The sequence below is a fragment of the Bipolaris sorokiniana genome (assembly GCF_000338995.1).
Source record: "Bipolaris sorokiniana ND90Pr unplaced genomic scaffold COCSAscaffold_19, whole genome shotgun sequence".
Classification (NCBI taxonomy): domain Eukaryota; kingdom Fungi; phylum Ascomycota; class Dothideomycetes; order Pleosporales; family Pleosporaceae; genus Bipolaris; species Bipolaris sorokiniana.
This window is the reverse complement of record NW_006911913.1, coordinates 272,245-296,620: the sequence shown is the minus strand read 5'-3', so window position 1 is coordinate 296,620 and position 24,376 is coordinate 272,245. Positions and strand designations below refer to the sequence as shown.

The 24,376-nt window shown below is 50.0% G+C and overlaps 12 protein-coding genes across 12 annotated transcripts; 7 read left to right on the top strand and 5 right to left on the bottom strand.

Annotated features, from left to right (window-relative positions):
- Window positions 1-394: 394 nt before the first annotated feature.
- COCSADRAFT_41734 (uncharacterized protein) lies at window positions 395-2,113 on the bottom strand. The gene is made up of 4 exons (XM_007707376.1): window positions 2,022-2,113; window positions 1,904-1,967; window positions 1,521-1,739; window positions 395-1,470 (listed from the first exon to the last, which is right to left on the bottom strand). Exons 2-4 carry the CDS (start codon window positions 1,918-1,920, stop codon window positions 762-764), a joined length of 945 nt encoding a protein of 314 aa, XP_007705566.1. The 5' UTR covers window positions 1,921-1,967; window positions 2,022-2,113; the 3' UTR covers window positions 395-761.
- Window positions 2,114-2,253: 140 nt separating this feature from the next.
- On the top strand, window positions 2,254-3,310 carry COCSADRAFT_41733 (uncharacterized protein). Its single transcript, XM_007707375.1, has 4 exons — window positions 2,254-2,302; window positions 2,370-2,583; window positions 2,707-2,894; window positions 2,941-3,310. The coding sequence occupies exons 1-4, from the start codon at window positions 2,300-2,302 to the stop codon at window positions 3,094-3,096; spliced, it is 561 nt and encodes a 186-aa protein (XP_007705565.1). The 5' UTR covers window positions 2,254-2,299; the 3' UTR covers window positions 3,097-3,310.
- A 536-nt stretch (window positions 3,311-3,846) lies between these two features.
- Window positions 3,847-5,062, top strand: COCSADRAFT_41732 (glycoside hydrolase family 128 protein). Its single transcript, XM_007707374.1, has one exon. It carries the CDS (start codon window positions 3,940-3,942, stop codon window positions 4,948-4,950), a length of 1,011 nt encoding a protein of 336 aa, XP_007705564.1. The 5' UTR covers window positions 3,847-3,939; the 3' UTR covers window positions 4,951-5,062.
- Window positions 5,063-5,863: 801 nt separating this feature from the next.
- Window positions 5,864-7,821, top strand: COCSADRAFT_348881 (uncharacterized protein; the record flags this gene model as incomplete). The annotated part of the gene is made up of 2 exons (XM_007707513.1): window positions 5,864-6,280; window positions 6,342-7,821. The coding sequence occupies 2 exons, from the start codon at window positions 5,864-5,866 to the stop codon at window positions 7,596-7,598; spliced, it is 1,674 nt and encodes a 557-aa protein (XP_007705703.1). The 3' UTR covers window positions 7,599-7,821.
- Window positions 7,822-7,841: 20 nt separating this feature from the next.
- COCSADRAFT_185658 (uncharacterized protein) lies at window positions 7,842-8,461 on the bottom strand (the record flags this gene model as incomplete). Its single annotated transcript, XM_007707512.1, has 1 exon — window positions 7,842-8,461. One exon carries the CDS (start codon window positions 8,459-8,461, stop codon window positions 7,970-7,972), a length of 492 nt encoding a protein of 163 aa, XP_007705702.1. The 3' UTR covers window positions 7,842-7,969.
- A 687-nt stretch (window positions 8,462-9,148) lies between these two features.
- On the bottom strand, window positions 9,149-9,643 carry COCSADRAFT_348877 (uncharacterized protein). Its single transcript, XM_007707511.1, has one exon. The coding sequence runs from the start codon at window positions 9,581-9,583 to the stop codon at window positions 9,155-9,157; it is 429 nt and encodes a 142-aa protein (XP_007705701.1). The 5' UTR covers window positions 9,584-9,643; the 3' UTR covers window positions 9,149-9,154.
- A 1,013-nt stretch (window positions 9,644-10,656) lies between these two features.
- On the top strand, window positions 10,657-11,193 carry COCSADRAFT_176429 (uncharacterized protein; the record flags this gene model as incomplete). Its single annotated transcript, XM_007707510.1, has 3 exons — window positions 10,657-10,779; window positions 10,831-11,026; window positions 11,081-11,193. The coding sequence occupies 3 exons, from the start codon at window positions 10,657-10,659 to the stop codon at window positions 11,191-11,193; spliced, it is 432 nt and encodes a 143-aa protein (XP_007705700.1).
- A 763-nt stretch (window positions 11,194-11,956) lies between these two features.
- On the top strand, window positions 11,957-12,980 carry COCSADRAFT_41729 (uncharacterized protein). Its single transcript, XM_007707373.1, has 2 exons — window positions 11,957-12,056; window positions 12,135-12,980. The coding sequence occupies exons 1-2, from the start codon at window positions 12,008-12,010 to the stop codon at window positions 12,755-12,757; spliced, it is 672 nt and encodes a 223-aa protein (XP_007705563.1). The 5' UTR covers window positions 11,957-12,007; the 3' UTR covers window positions 12,758-12,980.
- A 47-nt stretch (window positions 12,981-13,027) lies between these two features.
- COCSADRAFT_103181 (uncharacterized protein) lies at window positions 13,028-15,201 on the bottom strand (the record flags this gene model as incomplete). The annotated part of the gene is made up of 3 exons (XM_007707509.1): window positions 13,028-13,816; window positions 13,879-14,129; window positions 14,190-15,201. The coding sequence occupies 3 exons, from the start codon at window positions 15,199-15,201 to the stop codon at window positions 13,028-13,030; spliced, it is 2,052 nt and encodes a 683-aa protein (XP_007705699.1).
- A 1,188-nt stretch (window positions 15,202-16,389) lies between these two features.
- Window positions 16,390-18,059, top strand: COCSADRAFT_103362 (glycoside hydrolase family 18 protein; the record flags this gene model as incomplete). Its single annotated transcript, XM_007707508.1, has 5 exons — window positions 16,390-16,469; window positions 16,524-17,144; window positions 17,198-17,318; window positions 17,367-17,866; window positions 17,927-18,059. The coding sequence occupies 5 exons, from the start codon at window positions 16,390-16,392 to the stop codon at window positions 18,057-18,059; spliced, it is 1,455 nt and encodes a 484-aa protein (XP_007705698.1).
- A 352-nt stretch (window positions 18,060-18,411) lies between these two features.
- Window positions 18,412-19,678, bottom strand: COCSADRAFT_348849 (uncharacterized protein; the record flags this gene model as incomplete). Its single annotated transcript, XM_007707507.1, has 1 exon — window positions 18,412-19,678. Exon 1 carries the CDS (start codon window positions 19,594-19,596, stop codon window positions 18,412-18,414), a length of 1,185 nt encoding a protein of 394 aa, XP_007705697.1. The 5' UTR covers window positions 19,597-19,678.
- A 771-nt stretch (window positions 19,679-20,449) lies between these two features.
- COCSADRAFT_103576 (carbohydrate-binding module family 50 protein) lies at window positions 20,450-22,374 on the top strand (the record flags this gene model as incomplete). The annotated part of the gene is made up of 2 exons (XM_007707506.1): window positions 20,450-22,164; window positions 22,248-22,374. The coding sequence occupies 2 exons, from the start codon at window positions 20,450-20,452 to the stop codon at window positions 22,372-22,374; spliced, it is 1,842 nt and encodes a 613-aa protein (XP_007705696.1).
- Between the last annotated feature and the right edge of the window lie 2,002 nt (window positions 22,375-24,376).

Here is a 24,376-nt window from a genome sequence, read left to right as displayed (position 1 = left end):
ATCGAGTTCCAGCAAGTAACATAGCGCAAAGCTAGACAATTGGAAATCTCGATGCCTGCTAATATCTTGGTGATCAACATGACTCTTTACTACACAAATCACAAAGAAATCGTCGAGATATATCTCAAAGGCCGCTGCTTTGACATCATGTCTTTTAGTAAATCAACGGACTGTTAACAAGAAACGTTCTATTGCTTTCTGCTGCCGGACAAAGTCAATCGTAGAATGGTGAGCACCGTGTCTACTGCTGATATTATCCGTTTGTCGTGTATAGGTAATATCGTCAATGCTGGGATGTAGTCAATATGCAGTTGTAGTGTTTCCTACTTTGAACGCGACAATCGGCCCTTCCTACTGCTGTCCAATAGTGCAAGGCTAATACATACTAAGTGGTGGGGACTACTGGGATTTATCGGAGATAAGAAGCCTATTTTGTTTGAGGAAAAATTCCAATATCAAAGCTAATTGAGAACAATACATTTTTCAACGCTGCTGAATCATGACAGCAACTGTGCAAAGGCCAAAGCTGCAACTCAGGCTCATGTTCTTGATGCACCAAGATAAACATCACGGCGCATTTTTTTAGAGCCTAGTTCAATCGAACAGTCCAAATCGCATCCATAGATCTTTTATCAAAACAAAAGATTCCCCACATGACGCCTGAGAAACACCAAGTTCCATGAAAGTACAGGTATATGACCACATTGCATGCATCGTTCAAATAAGGAAAAGCGCCGTCAGCCCATCGCACCTAGCTCCATTTATTGCGAACGCTCGTAGACACCCACAACCATAGCGTGGTCACGCTCGAAAGGCTCAAGAGTAAGCTGCTCCTTGGGCTTGATGCCCATCTCTCGTAGCTTGGCGACTTCCTGTGCGAACACAGCCTCGGGAGCGGCCGTGGAGTCGATACAGTTGGCCTTGATGGAGATGACGATACCGCCACCAACCTTCAAGAACATGCCGGCGTTGAGTCCAACAATACGTGCTTGATCGGGCTGAGCAACATCAGCGAAGATGCAGTCGACCATGCCCAAGAGCATCCTGTATTTCGATGGGTGCCTGGCGTCCTCGACGATGGGAATGACATTGGTGCGGTGGGTGGCCATGTTGATCAGATCACGGCCGGAGCGGTGGGAGAATTCCACGGCGAAGACAGTTCCTTCAGGACCGACGATATCGGCGACGTGGGAGACTGATGTGCCGGAAGCAGCACCAAGGTAGAGGACCTTGGAGCCAGGGCCCATGTAGATGTTGTCGACACCACCCAAGATACCAGCAGCCAACTTGGAACGGAAGGGGTTCCAGACACGGTATTCGGTGCTGCTGGCCTCGGTCTCGCCGTCCTTTGCGGCGCTGGCGCCAACACTAATGCGCTTCTCTCCGTAGACGGACTCTCCGGGGGTCAGGTTCTTGGTGACGAGAAGATCTTCCTTGCCACGAGCGACGAAGACACCTGCATGGCGATGGCTGAATCTAAAGTTAGCGAGGGTTATACTCTGGACGAGGGCTCTACTCACGGCTCGACAATAACCTTGGCTCCGCCACGCGCGCCGCCACGACCACCGCCGCGAGGACCACCGCGGCCTCGTGGAGCACCACGGCCACCACCACCACCACGGCCTCCGCCACGGCCACCACGATCACCACCGCCGCGGCCTCCGCCACGTCCGCCTCTAGGAGTAAAGCCACCGCGACCGCCACGGTCACCACCGCCACGACCACCGCCGCGACCACCTCTGAAGCAATGTTAGTAAATTTTTTTCTCAGAAGCATTTTAGACTTGAATCTATTGAGCGACAGGCCGAAGTGAAAAGTTTCAAGTTGGTGCAGTACTGCTCAAAAGACCGTATCCCAAGTCTTTTATACCTCGCGATGGAGGTTCGAGTAGTGGGAAGCATACCTGGGAGTGAAGGCCATTGCTACTAGGTTCGGAGTTTTCGTTGAAGCTTATGGAGATGAAAAGACTGTCGCGCATGGTCAATTTTGAGATTCAAAGTTGCAATGTACATGGTACTAACTTGTGATATGTAATTCCACTCGGTGCGCAGCGATGTTGCGCGTTGAAGTGGGTGTGGATACTGGGTGTCGCGGTAGAGCGATGGGTGCTGCAGGAGCTTGAAGTTCGAGCTCAAAAAAAATCCGAGTATTAGTCTTAGCGCAGAACCGCGCACACCCAGACACGTGACATGGCCCGTGCAGTGCTGCCGAGCCGCTCTGCCCACATCGAAAATTGACATGAATTTCCCAGACACCACGTCGTCAACCTCCACTAACACCCACAGCACAAATCGACAAAATGGTACGTCTACCACCGTCACGATGCATCATTGACCTTTGCGACTCGAACATGGAATTAATTTTTGCAGGTTCGCTACGGAGCAACCTCCATTGACGGCGCAAAGTCTGCCCGCGCCCGCGGCAGCTACCTCCGCGTTTCCTTCAAGAACACCCGCGAGACCGCTCAGGCCGTCAACGGCTGGAAGCTCGAGCGCGCCCTTACCTACCTAGGAAATGTCCTGGAGCACAAGGAGGCCGTTCCCATGAGGCGGTACGCTGGCAGCACTGGACGCACTGCTCAGGGTGAGTGGCCCTGAAATCGATTGGCGCATTGGCGCGATGGGAGGACGTATGCAAGAGATGGGGACTTGGAGATTGGATGGAGTTTGTTTTGGCGATTGCAGGAACGCACGCTGACTTGAGCAGGCAAGGCTTTCGGTGTCTCCAAGGCCCGCTGGCCCGTCAAGTCCGCTGAGATCCTCATCGGTCTCCTCAAGAACGCTGAGGCCAACGCCGACACCAAGGGCCTCGACACCAGCAACCTGATCATCAAGCACATCCAGGTCAACCAGGCTCCCAAGCAGCGAAGGCGCACTTACCGTGCTCACGGTCGTGTATGTACACCGAGACGAATCGCGTAAACTTTCCTAACATGAATAGATCAACCCATACATGTCCAACCCCTCCCACATCGAGCTTATCCTCACCGAAGGTGCCGAGGTCGTCCAGAAGGGTCCCCAGACTCTCGAGCGCCGCTTGAACTCCAGGCAGCGTGGCCGTGCTGTCCGCAAGGCCATCACCGCCTCTGAGGAATAGAGGAAATAAGGGTGGTGATGTTGCGGCGAAGAAAACGGTCAAGGCATGGGCACGGTTTGGAGTCAAATGAGCGATGAATCTTTAGGGTCTTTCACACTCATCATGTATGCATGATATGGCACTTCGATTTCTACGGTGTCTGGTCCATGAAATAAATAGGGCCAAGGCCTGGTTCACACAAACATCGATACCGTATGCGCCTATGCCAATTCCGTCGCCACTCTTGTGCTTCTCCGTCGTGACACCCTCCGATCCGAGATTCTGCGACCGCCATGTCTAGTGTACTCTTCATACCACATGGAGACTGACGTATAATGCTATGATACTTGTAATGAATGCACGAAACACCATAGTCAGCATAGCTTTCTAAGTAAACTAGAAGCTACCTTTCTATGGAAACTTTGGTCTATACCTCTTTGTGTTAACTTCCAAACAGCTGAATGGATATACACTATCCTGCTTTGGGCCTAGCGTGTCACATCGCTTTTGGCAACTTAAGGATAAACATCGGTGCATTCCAACCGCTCGATGGCTGTTTTACGGCCCCAGTTGGTCCGAATTGCTCCATTGACGTACGTAGTTGCTGATCCTACGCCGCTTGTCGTTCGTCATATCTTGCGTCGCCTTGCTCCAGCCAGGCTGACCAACTTTCCCGTGACCAATGACGCAAGCCCAGCACGAGCCCAGCATGGGCATGTACCTTGCCGCAACATGTATGTAAAGATAAGAGCCAAGGTATACGCTGGGATCCGTTATCCATTTTCTTTCTCCAAATACCTCTCTTCTTTGAAATATTAAAAAAGCTTTCGTGGATATCCAATCTGTGATTCCACAAGTACCAACATGACTCGCCTACACGCTTCCAGACAACACAAACAACAAATGAGACTCACCACCACTGTCCTTTCGATACTCGCCACAACAGCGCTTGCACAACAGTCAAAACGTGGTTTTGCATTCATTGGCGACACGCACAAGTCTGATAATCGACTTCTCACCTCCGAAACCTCGCAACTATCATGGTACTACAACTGGTCACCCTACCCAAATAGTGATCTTATCCCAGCCGACCGACTTGAGTTCGTGCCTATGATTCATGGCATTGACGCCACCAAGGATGAACAAACTGAGCGTGTAATACGAGGCTTGCCAGAGAGTAGCAAACATCTGCTATCCTTCAACGAACCGGACGGCTCAGAAGGCAGTGGGGGAAGCAGCATAAGCCCCAAAGATGCCGCGAAAGCTTATATCGATTACGTCGTTCCCTTTCGCAAGGGCGACAGCGGAGGAAGAAAATGGTTGATCAGCCACCCTAGCACAACTGGTAGTCCAAACGGTCTTGACTGGTTACGTCGATTCAACGAGTCCTGCTACGATATTGACTCTAAAAACGGTTGCCCAGCGGACTTTGTAGCTGTACATTGGTACGGTGCTTTTGATGGCCTTGCGGGCTGGCTAGGCACCCTAGACGAGTTCTACAACACAAACACATCACGAAGCGTACCGCTCAAGCTCTGGATTACGGAGATGGCGCTGCCCCAGCAGAATGCAGACAACACCGTGGACATGATGAATCAGACACTACCCTACCTTGATGGCGAGGAGAACGTCGCGAGATATGCATGGTTTGGCGCGTTCAGGCCTGACGACGCGAATGAATGGACCGGCGATGGAGTAGCATTGTTTGATGATGATGGCGGTCTCACGGAGCTGGGAGCACTTTACATGGGAGATGGATTTAAGGAGGGACAGAAGGGAGAAGGTGCAGCGGAGGATGCTGGAAGCGGAATCCGTGTCAGCGTTGGAACGATGGCTACCCTAGCCGTATGTGCTACGGTTTTCAGCATGTTGTAGATGCGTCCCGGTCAAATTATCGCGTTCGTCTTACTCTAGATACCCTAGCCTGCTTTTAGATACCACTGATGCGCTTATAAGAGCGCTCTATGGAATGAATCATAGATGGTCTTCTCAACTTCGAAATGTATATATGTTGTGTTCCATTCGAGATGGCTTATCTGAAGTGACTGGATGCTCGTCCGGGTGATAGAGATGTCTCGGAACAGCTGCAAAAAGATCGAATGCATGAAAGGGTTGTTATTGATATGCTATATATTGTTCCCTCTTGTTTTTGGTCTACTAATTACACATTCGGGCTGTGATTCCGACGATAAGCGGGTGCTGTGACATAGTCGATACGAGCTTTTGATATGAAATGATCAAATATTCAAACACTCGTTTTACCGCTAGGAGTATCAGAATATATGTCTCCTTCACTCGGTTTATGAGTCAACCAATCATCAAGGGCTTGCGTTTGGTGCGAATCTGACCGCTTGTTTACATGGTAGTCATCGCTTTCATTTCCCTTTCCCATGTGGGCTAAGGCAACCAGATTAAAAGCACACCTTACTGCTATTCACGATGAAAGCTAACCATTTTCATTTCACTTTCACGACCTCATAGTCACTGTGTATTTGAATTACACGTGATCCCGGTGTTTTACGCAGTCACTTTGATTTCGAACTGGGATGAAAACACCTATCACCCCTCTATCAGAAATCTCCTACCACAAACATTACCCCAAGTCTCAATAGAGCCACCCAGGGCAAAAGTCAGCAGTTCAAAGTCGCACCCTTGAACATTGAATAGTAAGCCATAAGCTTGTCGTCGTACGGCGGCATCAAAACATAAAGCCGCCTTCAGATCTCTGCCAGAAGACTTTGAGATCTGGACTAATAACACTAACTAGAATAACATCAAAAGAGCCAAGATGTCGTCTCCAAATAACACCAAAGGTAAACGTGTTATTGCAACAAAAGCACCCCGTCAACGACCCGCTTCCATCACCCCCGAGCCGACTATCTCTCAACTGCTCTCTACGCGTCCATGGCTCTCACGTCCTCAGTCCGTATCTGAACAAGACCGCTTCATCATCCACTATCGCGACAACCTCATTCCTGGAGCCACAGCCCCGAAAGACTGGAATGAAGTGACTGCCGAGTTTAACGAGAAGTTCCGCGAGCAGTTGAAGCCGTTGTCATGGAAGACGCTGAGCAAACGCTGCGGCGTCGCCCGCAAGATCTTTCTAGGCGAAAACGAAGACTACGCCCGCGTACTCACATACCCAGTCCCAGACATCGATACAGAACGAGAGTCTGACGAGGACGTTGATATGGACACAAAAATTGTAGGTGAAGAAGCGTTGCATTCTAATCCTACTCAGCCTACCCCCCAACCCTTCCCCTCAGAGCAAAGCTCTCCTCCCCATACCCTCTATACGCTCTATGCCCGGATTCTATGATCCCGCGTCTATCTCAGACACCTACATAACGCCCACCACCCGCGCCAAATTCCACATCCGAAACCGCACCACCTCATTCGTGCGCTTCCACTTCCTCAACCCCAACGAGGACTGCCTTGCGAAAGACAATCCGCAATGCGTCGACATCAAGATCTTGATTGCCAACTCACCCTTCTACGCCCGCAACCTGCAGCGAAACACACACTTCACCATCATCGATGTCCCCAAGAAGTTTACCGCACACACAGTAAACGCATTCATCCAACTCATCGCTCCCGTATGCGCAACGCGACTGCCCGAGCACTACTTGTGGAAAGCGCAGGTGGCTACGCCGGGGGTGTATGATCGATTTGGCGCTGTGAAAGCGGAGAAGATCGATTGGACAGTAGAAAGCCTGCTTGATCTGCTGTTTTTTGCGCAGATACTCGAGGTGGATTGGGTTGTCGATATGGTTATTGATCGACTTCATTTCCTGTTCGTGGAGCAAAAGCGACTCAATCAGGTTAATGGTGCGGTGAGCGATACTCAGCGTGTCGCCGGTCGTTCGCGGGCATCGATGGCAGCTATGCAGCTGACCAAGCTCAGCACTGAGGATTTTGGACAAGGCGTTATCACGCATCTGGCGGAGATCTCGATGGACATGTCGACGCTGAGGTTCATCGCGGATCTGATGAGTGGCTTGGGTAGTAAAGTGGATGCGAAGTGGATTGCCAGGACGTCCGACAAAGTAAAGCACGTCTTTACTTATGCGTCCGAGGATTATCTCATCAACAGCTCGCGCGAAGGCCACTGCAAACGATATCATCATCATCCGCACACTGCACGCGGTTGCTACACGTCTTGCGTCAACCATCCACCGGCTACATTCATCAAAGCGCTCTACCACTTTGCTACGCCAGAAGAGCTTATCCGGCACTCGAATGGACTGTTACCGAGTGGTGCAAGCAGCATTTCGAACACTGGATCGAGTAAGCTGAGGGAAGAGAACTCGTCACCCGAGATGTTGGACACTGAAAAGAAGGTTCTGGAGATGGAGAGCCGCTTGGAAAAGGCAAAGGCTGCTTTGCGATGGGCGCGAGATGCGTCGGGGGTTGAAAAGCAGCATGCTATGCGAGAGGCGGGCGAAGCTGCCGAGGAGATGTATGGGCCCAGTCAGCTCTATTGTGGAGGACTCATGAGTACGGTAGTTCTTTCTACGTCCTAGAAGTCGGATAGGCGTCTTGCTTTGGTATTGGAGAGAATTGGGAAAGGAAGCTGTAGGAACTTAGTGTTGGTGTATTTGCAGACCTAAACTTTGAGACGAAATTGTATATGTTCCTGTTTTATTTTTATAATAATTTAAAAAGGTCGCTATGGAAGAGGAATCTTATGAATGTTCGAATGTTAAAATAGTATCATAATCAAGGAACGGATTGAACGTTGAATCGAAAGCAAACCATTGGAAAATCGCGACACTATTGTGTGATGGTAATGTGCAAACTAGATTTAATACCCTTCCGACTCGATCGATGAGCGATGTATTGATCACCATCTGAGACTTCACAAGAGAAAGCCAGACAGGTGACGTTCTCGTAGTTAGATCTTCTCAAGCTCAAGGATGTTTCCCTGTCCATCAACAGCAAGTTTCTTCTTCATAAGCGACGTGTTCCTCGGATTTGGCGCATTAAAAATGTCGTCGATTTCTTCAAGAGTGCGGTTCTTGGTCTCTGGGATAAAGAGCCAGACAACAAATGCCCGGATAGGGCACCAGCACGCGACGACAATATACAGCCTCCAACCGATATTTTTCAAAGCAACAGGATACGCCAATTGGTTGATCAACATAGCCGCTTGGGGCGCAACCTGCGAGAATGCCATGCCTTTGGCTCGTATTTCAAAAGAGAGTACCTCGACTGGATAGAGCGCTTGGAGTGGCGTAATACCAAAGGCGAAGACGGCGTTAAAGAAGAACACTAGCGCGGCAAAGGCGTTGCCAGCAGGGATACTGTGATGACTGTTCTGGTATGAGACTGCCCCAATAGCAGCAACCCAGACAAAGTTGATAATACTGAATGTTCCTATCACCATGGGTCTCCTGGTGGCTAGGACAGTCCTTGATGATTATGTTCACATGGATGTGTGCCGTTGCCTCGAGGATCACGGATATCCGGGGGGAGCCCCTTCCTTGAGCATCTCAGGGGACAATCAAGCGCAATAGCTGGCAACTTTTAAGTAGACGGAGATACTGTAGAACGTATAGGATCTCGCGGGGCGTAACCTTAATGTTGCGATTTTGACGGAAAGGGACTTCACTTCATATCGTTCGCTGCGATTGCAAATTATTGATGTTCTGCAAGAACCAACCTCGCCGTTCACTTTGAAAATGTCGTTTTTAGCGTAGCAGGTGGAGTGGTATGCTTCAGCATCAGCAGAGAAACGTGATAGGTACTGATCTAGAAAGCGGATTGCTCGCCTTAACTGCAGCGTTTAGTGATTGAGACACGAGGCCATTACTGGACGCAAATACATAGTTCGGACAAGCTCCAATTTAGATGTTAGCCAGGCGTGTGAATATGGTCTTTGTTGATGTTGTCCACATTCTATATGGATGGCAGCGTAGCGTTGGCAGAAGTACTAGCGTCTAGCTTTGCATCCGAGCCATCGCGTATGCCTCAGAGCTTTAATGAACCAATTCGATGTTCATTACAATAATGCATGCTGATTAATGGGTGAGTAGTGAGACAGAATTCTGGTGTAACGGAGAAATTTCCGTCACTCCAGTCATGTCCAGCGGTTGTTGAGTTGAGGTAAAATCACGTGCCGAGCGGGGTAAATCTGTCCATCGTGTCGGGCAGGCGTGGTGGAGGCTGTGCCGTATGCGTCTGGCTTGTTGTTATCACGTGTGATGATGATAAAATAAACTTGTTCGTATAGGTTTTGCTGCTTTGCATGTTTCTGCGCACCGGTCATGGCTCGATGTGCTAGGCGGTGGTATTTCGCAGGTGGGTAACTGATGATAAATCCTTGCCTACCATGGCGGGATCCGGGGCTACTAGAGTGGTACCCATCTATGATGTTAACAGCTGTGTTGTCGCCATCAGATCTATTGGCTTTTTGAGCCGAATGGATGTTCTTTAGTCCTTTTGCACACTGTCCTATTTTACTATTAGTCACAGTTCTAGCACTGCGCTCACGTTTCGCCAGAGCCATGAGTGGCCGATATGCAGTGCCGAGATGGAGATATATCTAGTTCAGTTTGTGCAAAGGAATACTCATTGTCTCAGCTCTATGAATGACTGCAGATATTCTTCGCCAATATGCTATACACCACACTTCGATCCTGTAGAAGTTTGCGTTGTGCATCAACTCCTCCAAATGCTTCCAATTGTTTCTTCCCATCAACTGACGGAAAGGGAGCTTATTGTCTATCAGCTCACCCTGGCGGCGATGGAGCATAGGAAATTTGCGTATACTCCATCATTTGGTACGTGATAGTCTTCTTCCAAAATGATGGTAATCATGGACGAGCCAAGGATTTTGGTACGCTTCTTGAGTTGGAGTCGGAACATTTTGAAGAACATTTCGCCAGGAGCATCTGGGTATAGTCATACATCAATATTCATCGTATCGCATGTGATCCTTGGTCAGGGTTTGTTTCCAAATCATTTTGTTCGCCTTTGATAAGAGGGTGCCTCGGAGACGATCGGATTGTGTCTCTTCTTGCAGGGGAAACTACTGGAATTCATTCCAAAACGTAACTAAAGAGATAAGCAGATATATGATATGTACTAATTTGAAAAAAAGTCATGTAGGATCAATTGGATTTGAACGACACAGCAGCCTTGCAATAAAATCATGGGAGTATACCTTAATAGCTAATGCATAGCTGGATAGTTGTTTAATACTTGTAATATGCAAAACTGACAAAGTCAGCATTTACCATCTTGACTAGGACCCTTGTATGTATCGTCGCAAGTAAATAGGTGGAAAGGCGCAGTATAGCCCAAGCGTCCGTCTGCTGAGGTTAGATACACAGACGAAGGATTGTGGGCTTGTTGTTCTTGGCATCGCGTTCAGGGGTGGCCCCTGTGGCGTACCACGTAACTACTACGTAGGTTGCGGCCTATCTGTAACAAACTGCGGCCAACAAACCTGTGCGTGGCGCTCTCGTCCTTCATGTGGACACACCTCAGACCCGCGGAGTAATAGGGGGGGTTGTGGTGGCAGTGTTGGCCAAGCTGGCCGCATGCTATAACCAGGACGTGTGCTATCATGTCTGACGCATGAGAATTCAAAAATTGTCAACCTCGTTTGGTGCCATGCGGCGGCTACCAGATCAACCGTCAAAACATGAGGTTCGTAGATATGCCGGGCTGACCGCGCGCGAATGGGATGACGTATTTGTTGTGAGACTGTAATCTTATCCCCTCACCTTTGCGAAACCTGACCATGGATAGGCCATAATAACCAAAGAAGCGAGGAGACTCAGAGAACAAGACCCTGACATTCTTTGGAGAGCTCTCAATCAAGAGACAAAGAACGCCATCGTGAACAATGTCAACCAGAAGCTAGCCGAAAAGAGCATCCGACCAGTGAGCTTGGAAGTCGTAGGGAAACGTCTCGGTCTATCATTAACTCGCATGAAGCATGAAGGCAAGTGTAATCATCTACTTCTTTAGTAGCTTAACCTGACTGTTTGTTGTATAGCTCGCAAGAAAGCTTTGGCTGCGAAACAGAAGGCACCTACTAATGCTGCTGCCATTGCTACTAGCACGCCGGCCCAACGAGCCCGACCTTATGACCCTGTGCGAGACCTATGATTTTGCACATGCATACTCTTGACATAGTCTATCAACATCCTCACACCTAGCTACACCTTCCGCCAGGCATGTTTGCTGCGTTAGATTTACCTCTGCTATATGGCGTAATATTGTGTTATGTGCATCTAATAACGGCTTTGTTACACCATAGTTGCGGAGGAGCTTATTACCAAGGCGAAAATGATGCAGTGCATCGATCGGCCCCTCAGAGAACATGTTCAACTTGGTCAATGAATCTGAGGGAATTTTTCCAAGTGGACCTGTCTCCCCAGATAGATGTGGCAATAGCGAAGGGCGTCCGGATCGGCATTGACAGTCTTATCGTCCAGGAAAATTCGACCGAGGACCAGTCGGCAAGTTGACTAAGTCACCACTGCCGACATGGAGTGGACGTTGTTCAGTAGGCAAAATGAGATGATAGCAGCAAACAAAGAGGGAACTGGGAGCATATCTGAACGACTGGGTAAATGTTTGGTGCAGTTGAAGCGTGGATTGATGTTGCACTGTCTTAATCTCCTGTAGTGTGATGTCGGGTGTCAATGTACCCAGTGATAGAGGCTGTGAATTTGATCGTTGCTCATCCCACGTGGTTCGTGTTTGGCTGTGTTACTTGACTCAAGACGGAATACTGGAGTTGCAGTTTGAGTATCGAACAAGAGATGAAAAAGGGGTGGTGTGGGTTGTCCTTCCCTTCCAGATCAAGCCTGTTATCGATAAGGACCACGTTGCAGGCATCAACCGCGTCCCGCACCGACCCTCCGATCCACCACCAACATGTGAAGCCCACGCGCCAACAGCACGCGTTGCGCAAACCATGTACCACCTCTTCAAGTCCATATACCTGCATGCAACGAGCAAAGAAGGTAACATAGCCCTCCAGCATCACTTGATCGGAGGCCCCAATCTGTCATGCGCCCGCACTCTCTAACATTCGCGCCCAGAGTACTCGGTCCTGCTCCTCGGCCTTGACAATGCTGGTAAAACAACTCTCCTCGAGCAAATAAAAGGCACATATACCTCGTCCAACGCCAACCTCCGCACCGTGCCCACTGTGGGCCAAAACGTCGCTACTATTGCCCTCCCACCGCCAAACCCGCCCATCTACCTCAAGATATGGGACGTCGGCGGCCAGCATAGCCTCCGCGGCCTATGGCAGTCTTACTACAGCAGCTGCCATGCTATAGTTTTTGTTATCGACAGCAGCGATGTGGGAAATGCGACGCTAGCGGATCTGAGCGCGAGCAATGCGGCGAGCAATGAAGATATAGGCAGGCTAGATGAGTGTAAGCTTGTGCTGGAGAGCGTGCTGGCCAATGAAGAGGCGAGTGGTGTGCCCATACTTATTCTGGCGAATAAGCAAGACAGAGAGGATTGTGTGGAGGTGGTTAGGATCAAGGAGGGGTTTGTGCGGAGGGTGTTTGAGGGCGAGAAGGGAGGCAATATGAGGGATAGCAGAGTGTTGCCCTGTAGTGCGCTTACGGGTACGGGTGTGCAAGAGGCAGTTGAATGGCTGTGCAGCAGGATGGCTTTCAATAAGGAGGCGAGACCGCCGGTTATGCGGTAGCTGTGATGCTTCTCGGAGATTGGACAGCATTGATATACCCTGTGGCGGCCGACTGAGGGTTTCTACCTCGTGGAGTCCTGGAAGAGACGGTCAAATCCTTATGTAATATATTGTATGAAACCTATGACCTCCAGGCAATCTGACCAAGACCAAACAATCCAAACACTTCACGACAGCAAGGCTCATTGTACACACGAAACAATATCCAGCAATTCAACTATCACCTTTCATCTGAAGCATATGCTAACTCTACCCAGACATGCCGCTCCTTCAATCATTCCCCTTGCACCCATCTGTCCACCCCCCTGCAGCCCTCACAACCTTATTATTACTCCAACACCTCGCCCTCACCCAAATCGGCGTCCGAAACGTCGCCTTCCACTCATACCCCTTATGCTTCCCCGGATCATCATAATACTCAAACTTCCACTCCGTAGTCCCCAACCCATAACACCCATTCATATTCGGCAGCATAGTCTTCTGTCCCCAATCCCACGTCGCCCAGCCAGCCCCTTCAATCGTGTACTGTCCAAACAATACTTTGTACCAGCCCTCGCAACGCCCGTAAACGTTTTTGGGCGGGGGCCATGGTCGATTGCTGCGCCTGGGATGCATTTCGTATTTTATGTCTCCCGCTTCACGGATGTAGCGGCCGCCGCCCTTCCAGTTCATCGGGTTATCCCTCGTATCGCAAGAATTCATGATTTTCCGCATCGAATCGATGCATTGGTCCTTATCAAACACTGAGTTTCCATTTGCAAGGCTAACAACAAGATCGTGTTCTTCGGGGGTACCAGTGTCGTAGCGCTTGGAGTAGCTCCAGTTGATTGTACCGGAGGGATGTTTTTCGTCGACTTCTTTGCAGAAGGCCTCGTAATTTGCGTTTGTGCGGTTGCCGTTTACATAGTATTTACTACCGGTTCCGGAGAAGCAGGTGAATTCGTCGCGGACGCTGGTGCAGGAGGGGGCGTCGACGCGGAGGGCGATGGAGCGGAGGTCCATGAGTTCGGCGAGGGCGAAGGAGGCGATGGTGAGGTGGCCGGCTGCGTTGGGGTGGAACTGTTTTTGTCAGTGGAAAAGCATATGAAAGATTATGGGGGTCGGTTTAGAGAGTTACTTACGTTGGCACCTACATGGTCGGGCAGACCCATGCCAAGGGTCATGTCCGGGCCGCCATCTCCAGGACAGCCTGGTGGTGAAGGGGCCCGTCGGTCGAGTTTATGTCTGACGACAGCACGCGGATCAGGTGACTTGTATAGGATTGAATCGTACATTGTATGCTTTAAATGCTTCTCACGGGCCTCCATGGCGGCCTTGACACGCTTGACCTGACGTTTCTCAGAGTTGGAGAGCCTTGCCGAGCTCAGCATCTCTTCGAGATCCATATCAAAGTCCAAGTCGCGTTTGCGTGGTGAATCACGACCGACTTGACTCTGCCAGCCAAAGAAGGGATGTGTGTCAGGCTTGATGAAATGCATGTCCGGTTGGCGTGGATCTGGATAATCGCCGTTGCTGCTGGGCGAGCACATTTGACCATCAACCTCCTTAGTGACCCACCAGTCCCAGTCGGAGTAACCGACCAAGTACTTGATTCTGCTGTCCTCAGAGGCTGCGTTAACAGCTGCTCGGATGGCCGAGTTGATGTCAAGGACTAATTTGTTGAAGGTCTGGCGACGAGCAACGGTCAAAGCCTGATAAGAGGCACCTAGCGGGAGAAACCAGGCAAAGTCCCACGACTGCTTCTCACAGTTGTTTGTGCTTGTGTCAAAGAACTGGGCATAACTGTTGACGACAACGATGCCGTCCTTGCTCATCTTTTCATTGAGCGCTTCGAGAATCTGCTTGACATTGTCTTTGATGATCGTCTTGACATTCTCCTGGGCCTTGGCTATAATCGTCTCACAGGCGCTGTTCTTGAAGTAGGGCAACATGATGCAATCTTTGATCATGCCAGCTAGACACAGGTCGTTTCCTCCAGCAGTAAAGGTGACGAAATCAAGATCACCCTTCAGCGCCTTGGCCTGCAGGTATATCCCTTCAGACCGATCGCCGCTACAAGCGAGGTACTGAAATCCGCCGTTCTTCTCGACATGGCCACCGAATTGTGCTTCTATGACTTTGGGGTATGCTAAGTCGTACCTGGAACATGAATAGTTGTCGCGAATCCGGTCAAGATCTCCAGGCACTGTGAAAGCCACCTCGTCGGAAGAGATTTGGTGGCCAAGCGGTCGTCCAGCACCAATTCCTGCCGTGTAGCTGTCACCAATGGCTGCCCATCGCTTGATCCATTCCATGTTGCTGGGATCACCATCTCGCTTCAGGAGAGGCGAGGAAGTCGAGGAGGACGACCAGTTGGCGGGTGAAACGGGCTTTGCACGTTGTGATACATAGCCGTTGGCCACACTGATCAGGGCCAGAAGACTGACAAGCGGCTCTGAAATCATGATGGAAAGAACTTTTGGGCCAGAATGAGCGACATGAATCAAGAACAAGAGGAAGGATGAATTTGAGAGACAAATCGTGTAAGGGAAGCGAGGTACTCCAAAGAGCTCAATTTTAGACTTGAGCAAGATGGACGATACGATTGAATCTGATCAAGACTGCAAAAGTCCAAGAGACACGGAGCAATTGCAGTTTCAGGAAAATGCTCAGTCACTCAACCGCTACGATACTCCCATGCTACTTCATCACAAGTCTGGGGGCCTAAGCTAAGACGAAGCAATACTCAACACAAATGAGCATCTTCACCAGAACCTTGTGGTGGTTGAGATGAACATACGAAATCTTAATGTCTCACATGCAGGTGAGACGACTAAGTCGCATCGGGCAGGCGAAGATGTGCACGAGGGAACCCCCAACTTTAGCGATGGTACTCGTCTAGATGCCTATCTCCCAAAACTAGTCTCAAAATGGAAATCCTCAGCTCACAACTGTAAGCCATCGATCTCATATCGGCTACATGCTGCGATGCAGCGGGTCATAGGGCAGACTAGCATCTGCGGCCAGGGGGTGGGGTGCATTTGCGGGTGGTCCCCTGATCGGTAGATGCATACCCCCCACCTGTACCTGACGGCTAAATGCACTATAGGGCGTAGGGCTGATTTTCAAGGGCTATTTTGGAGGGTTCTGCAAGGTCCTCGTTCACAGGTTAAGTTAAATTGAACTTCATCCTTCGCTTCCCTTGGCATATGTGCTGCCTGGGTACTGCTACCAGGATGGGAGGGTGTCTTGGGTGCTTGTATTTTTGGCATCTGGCCTTGATTTGGGGGCCTAAACTACCCCATCGCTTAGGATGTTCACATGTGTAGCTGAGGACATGGGCGGAGATTCGCGCTGCTCGGTGTCCGCCTGTTTTACAGTTCTCGACATCTCGTCTCAGTCGACTTCGTTACTTTCCAAAGTCTGTTCTCTTTGTTGTTGATTGTATTCACGTATTGCCCTTCGTTACACAAGTGTTGTGCAGACATTCCTTTACGATGATGATGTCCAAAGGCGTCTCATTTCGGTGCATATATCTCGGCCTATTGTTGACTGTCGAGGCAATCGACATGAGCACCTTTGCAGGACAGGCAGAAACAAGGTTGCTCTTAGAGAGTGTTGTCGGCATGGAGACAACAGCAGAGGCGGGAGAAATGCTCCTACGAGCCAAAGAGGAACCCGACTATACCTGCACCGCAACAAAACGCTGTAACCTTGGCTGTTGCGGACCACTGTAAGTCAAGTCACTCAGCAAGCTTGATCAGTATTGGAACTAACGCATCATCAGTGATGACACTGGTGTGGGAGCCTGTGGCTTTGGTCCCACTTTCTGTGGTGACAAATGCACCAGCGACTGCGATCGCAAGTCCGAGTGTGATGGTGGAAACTGGGGCCCCAAGTACGCCAACCTAACTACATGTCCTCTCAACGTGTGCTGCAGCAAACATGGTTTCTGCGGCACAACAGTGGATTTTTGCGGGCCAGATCCTGTGCCGCATCCTCAGTGTGATCTCTCCAAGCGGACAGCAGACTCTCGCACCATTGGCTATTACGAAGGTTGGAACTACCAGCGCCCCTGCGGGAACATGGAGCCAGAGGAAATTCCATTAGGTCACTGGTCGCACATCATGTTTTCTTTTGCACTTATCAACCCCAAGACGTTCCATCTTGAAGACATGGATGCCGGTACAGGATCTCGTGTCGGCCGTGTTGCAGCACTCAAAAACAGACAGCCTGACCTCAAGGTCTGGATTGCTGTGGGCGGGTGGGCCATGAATGACCCTGGACCATATCGGACGGCATTCTCTGACATGGCGGGGAGCGAGGCCAATCAAGACAAGTTTTTTGACTCGCTCTTGACTTTTATGAGGAAGTACGATCTGGATGGTGTTGATCTGGACTGGGAGTAGTAAGTGATAAAGCTCTTGCTTCCTATGATATAAACTGACCCACATACTCCAGCCCAGTGGCAGAAGATAGAGGCGGAATCCCCGCCGACTTTGACAACTATGTCAACTTTCTGCGGCGTTTGAGAGAGCGTTTAAATTCATCTGGCAGGGAGTATGGCGTCAGCGTAACTCTAGTGAGTGACCCACTACAACCCCATATCATCCATAGCTAACCTGGATAGCCCGCCTCATACTGGTACCTCCGTGGCTTCAACCTCCAAGAAATGGAACCTTACATTAGCTGGTTTAACGTCATGACCTACGACATCCACGGCGTCTGGGACGCCAACATCGACAGTCTGGGCCCTTACGCACACGCCCACACCAACCTCACAGAAATTAAGATGGGCCTCGAGCTCCTCTGGCGCAACAAAATCAACCCAGAGCGTGTGACGCTCGGTCTAGGTTTCTACGGCCGCAGCTTTACGATGAAAGATCCGGGGTGCATGAAGGCCGGCTGCGAATTTACTGAGGGTGCTAATGGCGGCGCTTGCACGGGTACGCCTGGTGTGCTGTCGGCGGCTGAGATTAACGAGATTATACAGAAAGGTGCTACGACTACGTATGATGAGGAGGCTGCTGTGATGATTGTTACTTGGGACTCGAATCAGTGGGTCTCGTTTGATGACACTAAGACGCTTAAGACGAAGATTGATTTTGCGCATCAGCATTGTCTAGGGGGGTAAGTTGGCCATCTTCCTACAATCTTCTTGTAAAGGACTGTTTGCTGACTTGAAATTAGGACAATGGTCTGGGCCATTGATCTTGACGATGGTACGCTGACCAAGGCCCTTGGTGCGAACATCAAGCGGCCCGTACTGCCTACATACCCTCTGCAGCAATATTCTGAGTGTGGTGCGAAACCTGAGTTGTAGATGGAGAGTGAGCTGCACACATTTTGTTCAAGGGACATTGACCGGATCTTAAAGACTTTCATAGAAATTTGACCAAATCCATCTCCGCATCTGATTCTACTGTGTGACCAAACCCTTGCATTCACAAGTTAGTATACGTGTGGTAAGATAGCTGATTCGTTGCTCATAATGGTTACTAAGAGATCAATAAATGCTTTGTTTGCAAATCATTAATCAACAAGGGGTACAGCTACGTATACGGACAGTAATGGTGATAGATTTAACGACGAACAGCTAACAGGTGGATTGGAAATAAATAATGTAAAGTGTTACATAGAAGAGACCGACGCGTGCTTAGACACGCTGTACCCATCTAGCACAGCCCTGATACAGTATCACCAGCACGATTTAGGAAAATGCGGGCTTTCCTAAATGCATTCTTCAGTTTGCTCGATTTCGAAGTATGCGGCTCAGCCGGCGTCGACGAGCCCGTATCACTGTATAAAGCGAGGAGACGGGCAATGTCCCTGTTGGTGGGAGCCAAGCGATTTGGAATCGGGGCACCGTCCTTATAGACCATGACTTGAGCGCGGTTATTCCCAGAACCTATACCACCGGCACCAGAAGGATACAACATGAGTGAGAGTGGGTCAAACTCCTCGTCCATAACGAAGCCGCCAGTATTTGAGTAAGGGAGCCATTCGCTAGCCAGGAACCTGTGTTTGAATGCGGCACCACGGGAAATGCAAAGGCGCTCGAGATCGACTTCCAACTCTCCACGCAGAAGTTCTTTACCATCCGCTATTGCCTCAGCAATCTTGGCACGCACCGCATCGTGGGCCTCTTTATAGTCCTTCATACGATCGCATTTGAAGTCACTGGTCTTGAACTTAGATACCATCCCTTTGGTTTGGGGGAATGCCCAGCCGTTTCGGGCATCCTCAGGGGTTAGCTCCCAAAAAAATGGATTCTGATGCTCATGGACAAGACCCCAGGCGTGGCCAAGCTCGTGCGCGACGTTGGCAGCGATGTTATCCTGACCAATGCCCTGTAGGTCGGACAGATGGATAAATGGCCCTTCAACCTTTCTATCAGGGTTTTCCTTGTTCCATTTCTCATCGATGGAGGGAATTCCAAGGGTTGTGGCTAGCTTGCCGTGATTGTTGTAGTGAATGTGAAGAATGGTTGCTTTCTCTGCTTCACATTGTTCCCTGTTTGTGACTTCTTCGTAGCTGAAACCATTTGCCTCAAGCGTCGCCCACGCGTTTCTTGCCAGATCCCACAGTCCCCGGATCACGTGATCAGGTTCCACAAAACAGTATCTGATCTTCTTGTTAGGCCAGATGCGTGGTAAAGCGTTGTTACCTGGTCGATTATCGATGGAAATAGCACGTTTGAGAAGTGAAGATGTCGCGTTGAGCACATCAGTAGCCGGGTAGTCTGGGCTAGGATTTGTCTGCTTGTTTGGTGCCTTTGCTTCCCAGTGTCTGCTTCCGCCGAGGGCGCTTTCAGCGTGAGCCAGTAAAACAATGACGAGCATTCTTGTAGAGATACGCATGATGAAGCGCTGAATGAAGATGAAGGAGTGAATAGATTGATGGCCGAGTGACTGAGCGACTGAACGAGGTCCCAGATGGCAGATTGATGCCTCAAGACCAGCCAGTGAAGACAGTTACGGAACTGGCCTGGCAGATGATGATTTTGCTCACCCGAAATAATGAAATCTATTCATAGAGATGCGATAGAAGTACCATTTACCTCTTCTGGTAACATCACCCGGTATGCTCTGATGACCCTAGCGCCCATGAACAAGAAATGGAAGGTGTTACCCTAGAGGCACCCGCCAATCTGTAACCATTTGTTGCGTTAACATGTGCCTCCTTTGGCCAGATCGTAAGGCTGACTAGGTGGAATGCCAATTTAGCGTGCCAAGAGCAGATGATGGACGCCTGACGGTGCCATCCTGGCGGCTTTCTACATGCAAGACTAGTTACCCGCCTTACCAAGGATGTAGGCTAAATGGCGAACCCTGTAAAGTCTAGTCCGTACACTATGCAGCCAAGATTCGAGCAGTACCATCGCTTGTCTTCGCGATATTTGCTGTGGCTGGCACTGCCATCCCTATCTGATGACTCTGTATTCGGTTTTCTGACGTCTCAGTCACAGTTGGTGTGTCTCGGTTCGCGGTTCTCGACCCCCCACTGCTCTGATCACTGTTCCCTTGAGTTTCTCTTCCGTCCAGGTTCTCTCATTCCAGCCATCAACTTGTACTCATGCCACAAAGATAGAAGAAAAGCAATCTTTGCGTAGCATCACGTTGAGCTCTATTCTTTCAAGTTCACGTAATCGGTCACATTTCTAGGTTGCTGAATCAGTGACTCCTTCACTAACACATCCCTTCCTCTTCCAATATGTTCCTCTCCTCCCGAAAATCCGCATGGCTAGCCGCGAGCTTGATCATTCCAACCATCATTGCTCAAGACTCTAGTCCCGGCGGCCCAGTTCACCCAGGCCAGCCAGAGAACTGCAATGGATGGCATACTGTTGTCTTGAACGACAACTGCCAAAGCGTGTCTCAGCGCTACGGTATCTCCCTGGAGCAGTTTTTCCAATGGAATCCTGCTGTCTCCTCAGATTGCCAAAACAACTTCTGGCTTGAGTCGGCTTATTGTGTGAGGGTGGGGAGGGTTACTCCCAAACCTAGCACTTCTACTCCTATCTCCACGCCTATCTCGACTCCCATTTCCACTTCTAGGACGATATCACAGTCAAGTATCAACTCGGCCTCCAAGACTCCGACCACCTCGTACAACTCGGAGTACTCAACACTGCATCCTGTTACTTCATGGAATATCTCAGCCACCAGTACCAACACAGCGTGGCCACCCTCCAAAACACTCGCAGGCCAAACAGCAATCTGCAACGCATGGCATCGCGTGACCCCTGGGGACACATGTCAGCGAATGTTGAACAGGTTTGGCATCCAGTCAATTGACCTCTTTCTGAGCTGGAATCCTGCCGCTAAGGCCGACTGCGAGATGCTTATCGCTGATTACTATGTCTGTGTTGGTGTCCAGCGGCAAGTTGGCAACACTGATCTTGAATGGGAGATGCCCCAGCCCGAGTTCACTCCACCTCCAGAGCCAACCACTTATATTCCTGTTACACTGCCTACGGCTGACTCGAGCTTCACGCCAAGCCCCTCCCATGGGCCCATGCCTTCCAACTGCAAAGTTTTCCACCGAGCTGCAGCTGACCAAAACTGCAACGACATTGTCAGATTATATGGCTACTTCTCGCAACAGCAGTTCTTCGCGTGGAACCCAGTTCTCAATGGCAACTGTCAAGGTCTCTGGCTTGACACGTGGTATTGCGTCGGTGCATACTCTGACAATACACTCCCACTGCCAGCCCACCAGACCACCAAACCAAATGAGGGCAACATTCCAGCAGGGTATCCTGCAGATTGCACACGATGGTACCAGACAACGGATGGTGATAGATGCGGACTTATCGTTCAGATGTTCGGCAGCTTCAATATGGCCGACTTTGTAAAGTGGAATCCATCCGTTTACAGTGACTGCAACGGCATCGTGTCGGAGGCGTGGTACTGTGTAGGCCGTCCAGGCACGCCAACAACACGTACTGAAGGTGCACCATCGCCTACACAGGGTATACCCGGCACACGACCCACACAGTCAGGCATCGCCTTGGCGTGTACCAACTTTTGGCTTGTTGGTGCTGGAGATACCTGCGACAGCATCTCGCGTCAGGCTGGTATTTCTTTGGAAAATTTCCACAGCTGGAACAAAGCAATCACCGCAGGCTCATGCGCTGGGCTCTCTGCCAACTATTACGTTTGTATTGGCGTTGATGGACAAGGGGGTGGCCAGTCACCGACTAGTATTGGGACAACGTCGAGAGCCTCTTCACCCCAGCCGACGACCCCGACGACGACACCAACAACAACCTCAAGGACAACTCCGACGACAACACCAACTCCAGCGCCAATAAAAACACCTTCGCCTGTCCGCGAGGGCATGGCGAAGAACTGTGTGCGGTTCTATCTGCAGCAGCCTGGCGATCTTTGCTGGGCTATGGCGTCCGGTGCTGGCATTTCTTTGACGTGAGTGCTCTTTTCCTAAATCCTTTTCACTTTTCCACCCCGCTTCTACTTTGGAATTCATAGTACTAACTGCCTGCTTACAGTCAATTCTACGAATGGAACCCCGCCGTGGGAAGTGACTGCCAGAACCTGTGGCCGGATTACTTTTACTGCATTGGTGTGAGCGGTACCGCGACGACCATCACTCGGGGACCACCTGTACCCACGTAGGAGGACGGGATCTGTAGAGGAAAAGAATTGTTAGGTATTATGTACTATGTACTGGAATTTCTTAGCGTTGTACTGCCATTCGGGGATGAGATACATTTCAGCTAAGTAGCGGCAGCTAGCGTCCGTTAAATTGAACTTTATGCGAACACTCGAAATCGTATGTCAGCATGTCCTTGTGTGAAGGAGTGGTCAAGCTTTGATAAAGTAACTCAGTAAACAAAAGTGATAAACTGTCTGTCGAGCTCTACTCGAGCTCGAACGCAGCTTTTATCTACATGTTCGGAGATATCATCTGCCGAAACCTTCTTTGTATATTCTTTCTGTACTACAAGTAGTTGTCGGCTCAAGCTTGACCCTTGCTCAGGCTCCTTCACCGTCACCATCCGTACTTTAAGCTTACTGAGCTTGGTGGCTAGGTGAGCTTGACCGCGACACTATTCATTTCCCAAAAACCCTGTACCCATGATCCTCTGAGTCGGTCATCCTGATTATTCTTGCCACCATCTCCATCGCCATGATAGAACCGTGTACGTTACTCGTCGTCGCTCGAGTCAGTCGCTTCCACATCATCATCCTCAACCTCAAGAATCTCCCAGAGCTTCATCTTCTTGGCTGCGTAGTCACTCCAGTGAGCTTCGGTTCGATCCAACAAATAGTTCATGAGTGCCGTATCTGCTGCTCCCCACAACTTGACCTAATGCAAACAAACATTGTTGCTGAGGATCCAACATCCGAGTTCCTGAAACCCCACTTCCAGTCCGCTGTAGGTTTGATTAGGGCTGTAATTGAACGGTGAGAGCTTGTGGTCGTTTTCGCATTTCAGCATATGTTGACCAAACTGGTAGATGCAGTTGCCGAGATCGTGGTTCTTGGGCAAGCGATCATAGACAACAATGCGGTGTGCTGCGACCAGGACCCACGCAAACTTCTAATACACGGAGTGTAGCGATTGAGGAAAATTCCAAGCATCGGATAGCTTGTCAAGATCTTAACTAGAATGAAAAGTCAGTTCATGTTCTACTTGGCATGTATGTACAATACACGTACCTCTTATGCAGGCTGTTCCAAGTAGCGGCAAACGCTTCCGTGGGTTCAAGAGTCAGCCAGTGTGCCTTATTGGTCGCGCTCTGTCCCCACTTAGGTATTCACACAAGATATGTCATCTTAAGGAGAGATTGAGGCCCGGTGCTCCACCTAAAACGTACTGGAGGTCGGTTCTTTTCGTCATAGATACGATCCCATCCAGTAAGGTACTTGCAATTGTTGTTACAATTACTCACATCGGCCAGTGATTAGCCAACTTAGAGGACGGGGGTTGAGAGGCGGTTGTTAGAAGTCGCAGTATATATAGGCCGCAGAACGGATTTTCACTTGGAGCAAACGAAGTGAGAGTACGTCCGCGCACGCGCCCACGCACGCAAGACAAACGAATGCTAGTAGCGTATAATTCTGCGATTGATTTCATCCAAGTGAAAATGCATTTTGCGACCTATGTATACCGGGAATTGCACCAAGATTGTGACTTCTGTCGACCGCCTATCAACCTCCTCCCTCCAAGTTGGCTAATCACTGACTGATGTCAACCAAAGGTCAAGGTATCTGCTGCTTTGCATCCTCACAATGTACCTAAACCATGCGACACCTCATTCATGCTGACTGGTAACAGAGTTAATCATATCTCCCATTTGTTACATGTGAGATGAAACGGCCACGGAACCAACACAGCGGGTGTACTACAGTTGTACTACAGGAGTAAGTGTGGAGAAGAATGCGGGTGGCCCTGGCCTTGGGTTTCCGAGTAAGCTTTCGATCGGCAGCACAATGACTTGGTTGGGCAATGCACCCGCTTTGCTTGATTACGCCTCATGCGCAAGGAACATGGGACGTCATGTTGTATGTGGAGCCGCGATAGATGGGTGAACACGGACAGAGCTACGCAACAACATTGATATATGCAACGGCTGAAGGTTTGAGGGGACAGCGTGATGTTGCAGTGTATAGC

Bases quoted from the DNA above. Each gene is read 5' to 3' on its own strand.
- COCSADRAFT_41734 (XM_007707376.1), bottom strand. The intron at 1,471-1,520 runs GTGAGTAGAGCC...CTTTAGATTCAG, and splicing joins GCCAAGGTTATTGTCGAGCC to CCATCGCCATGCAGGTGTCT.
- COCSADRAFT_41733 (XM_007707375.1), top strand. The intron at 2,584-2,706 runs GTGAGTGGCCCT...TGACTTGAGCAG, and splicing joins CACTGGACGCACTGCTCAGG to GCAAGGCTTTCGGTGTCTCC. The intron at 2,895-2,940 runs GTATGTACACCG...TAACATGAATAG, and splicing joins CTTACCGTGCTCACGGTCGT to ATCAACCCATACATGTCCAA.
- COCSADRAFT_41732 (XM_007707374.1), top strand. From the start codon at position 3,940: ATGACTCGCCTACACGCTTCCAGACAACACAAACAACAAATGAGACTC.
- COCSADRAFT_41729 (XM_007707373.1), top strand. From the start codon at position 12,008: ATGTACCACCTCTTCAAGTCCATATACCTGCATGCAACGAGCAAAGAA. The intron at 12,057-12,134 runs GTAACATAGCCC...ATTCGCGCCCAG, and splicing joins GCATGCAACGAGCAAAGAAG to AGTACTCGGTCCTGCTCCTC.
- COCSADRAFT_348877 (XM_007707511.1), bottom strand. From the start codon at position 9,583: ATGGCTCTGGCGAAACGTGAGCGCAGTGCTAGAACTGTGACTAATAGT.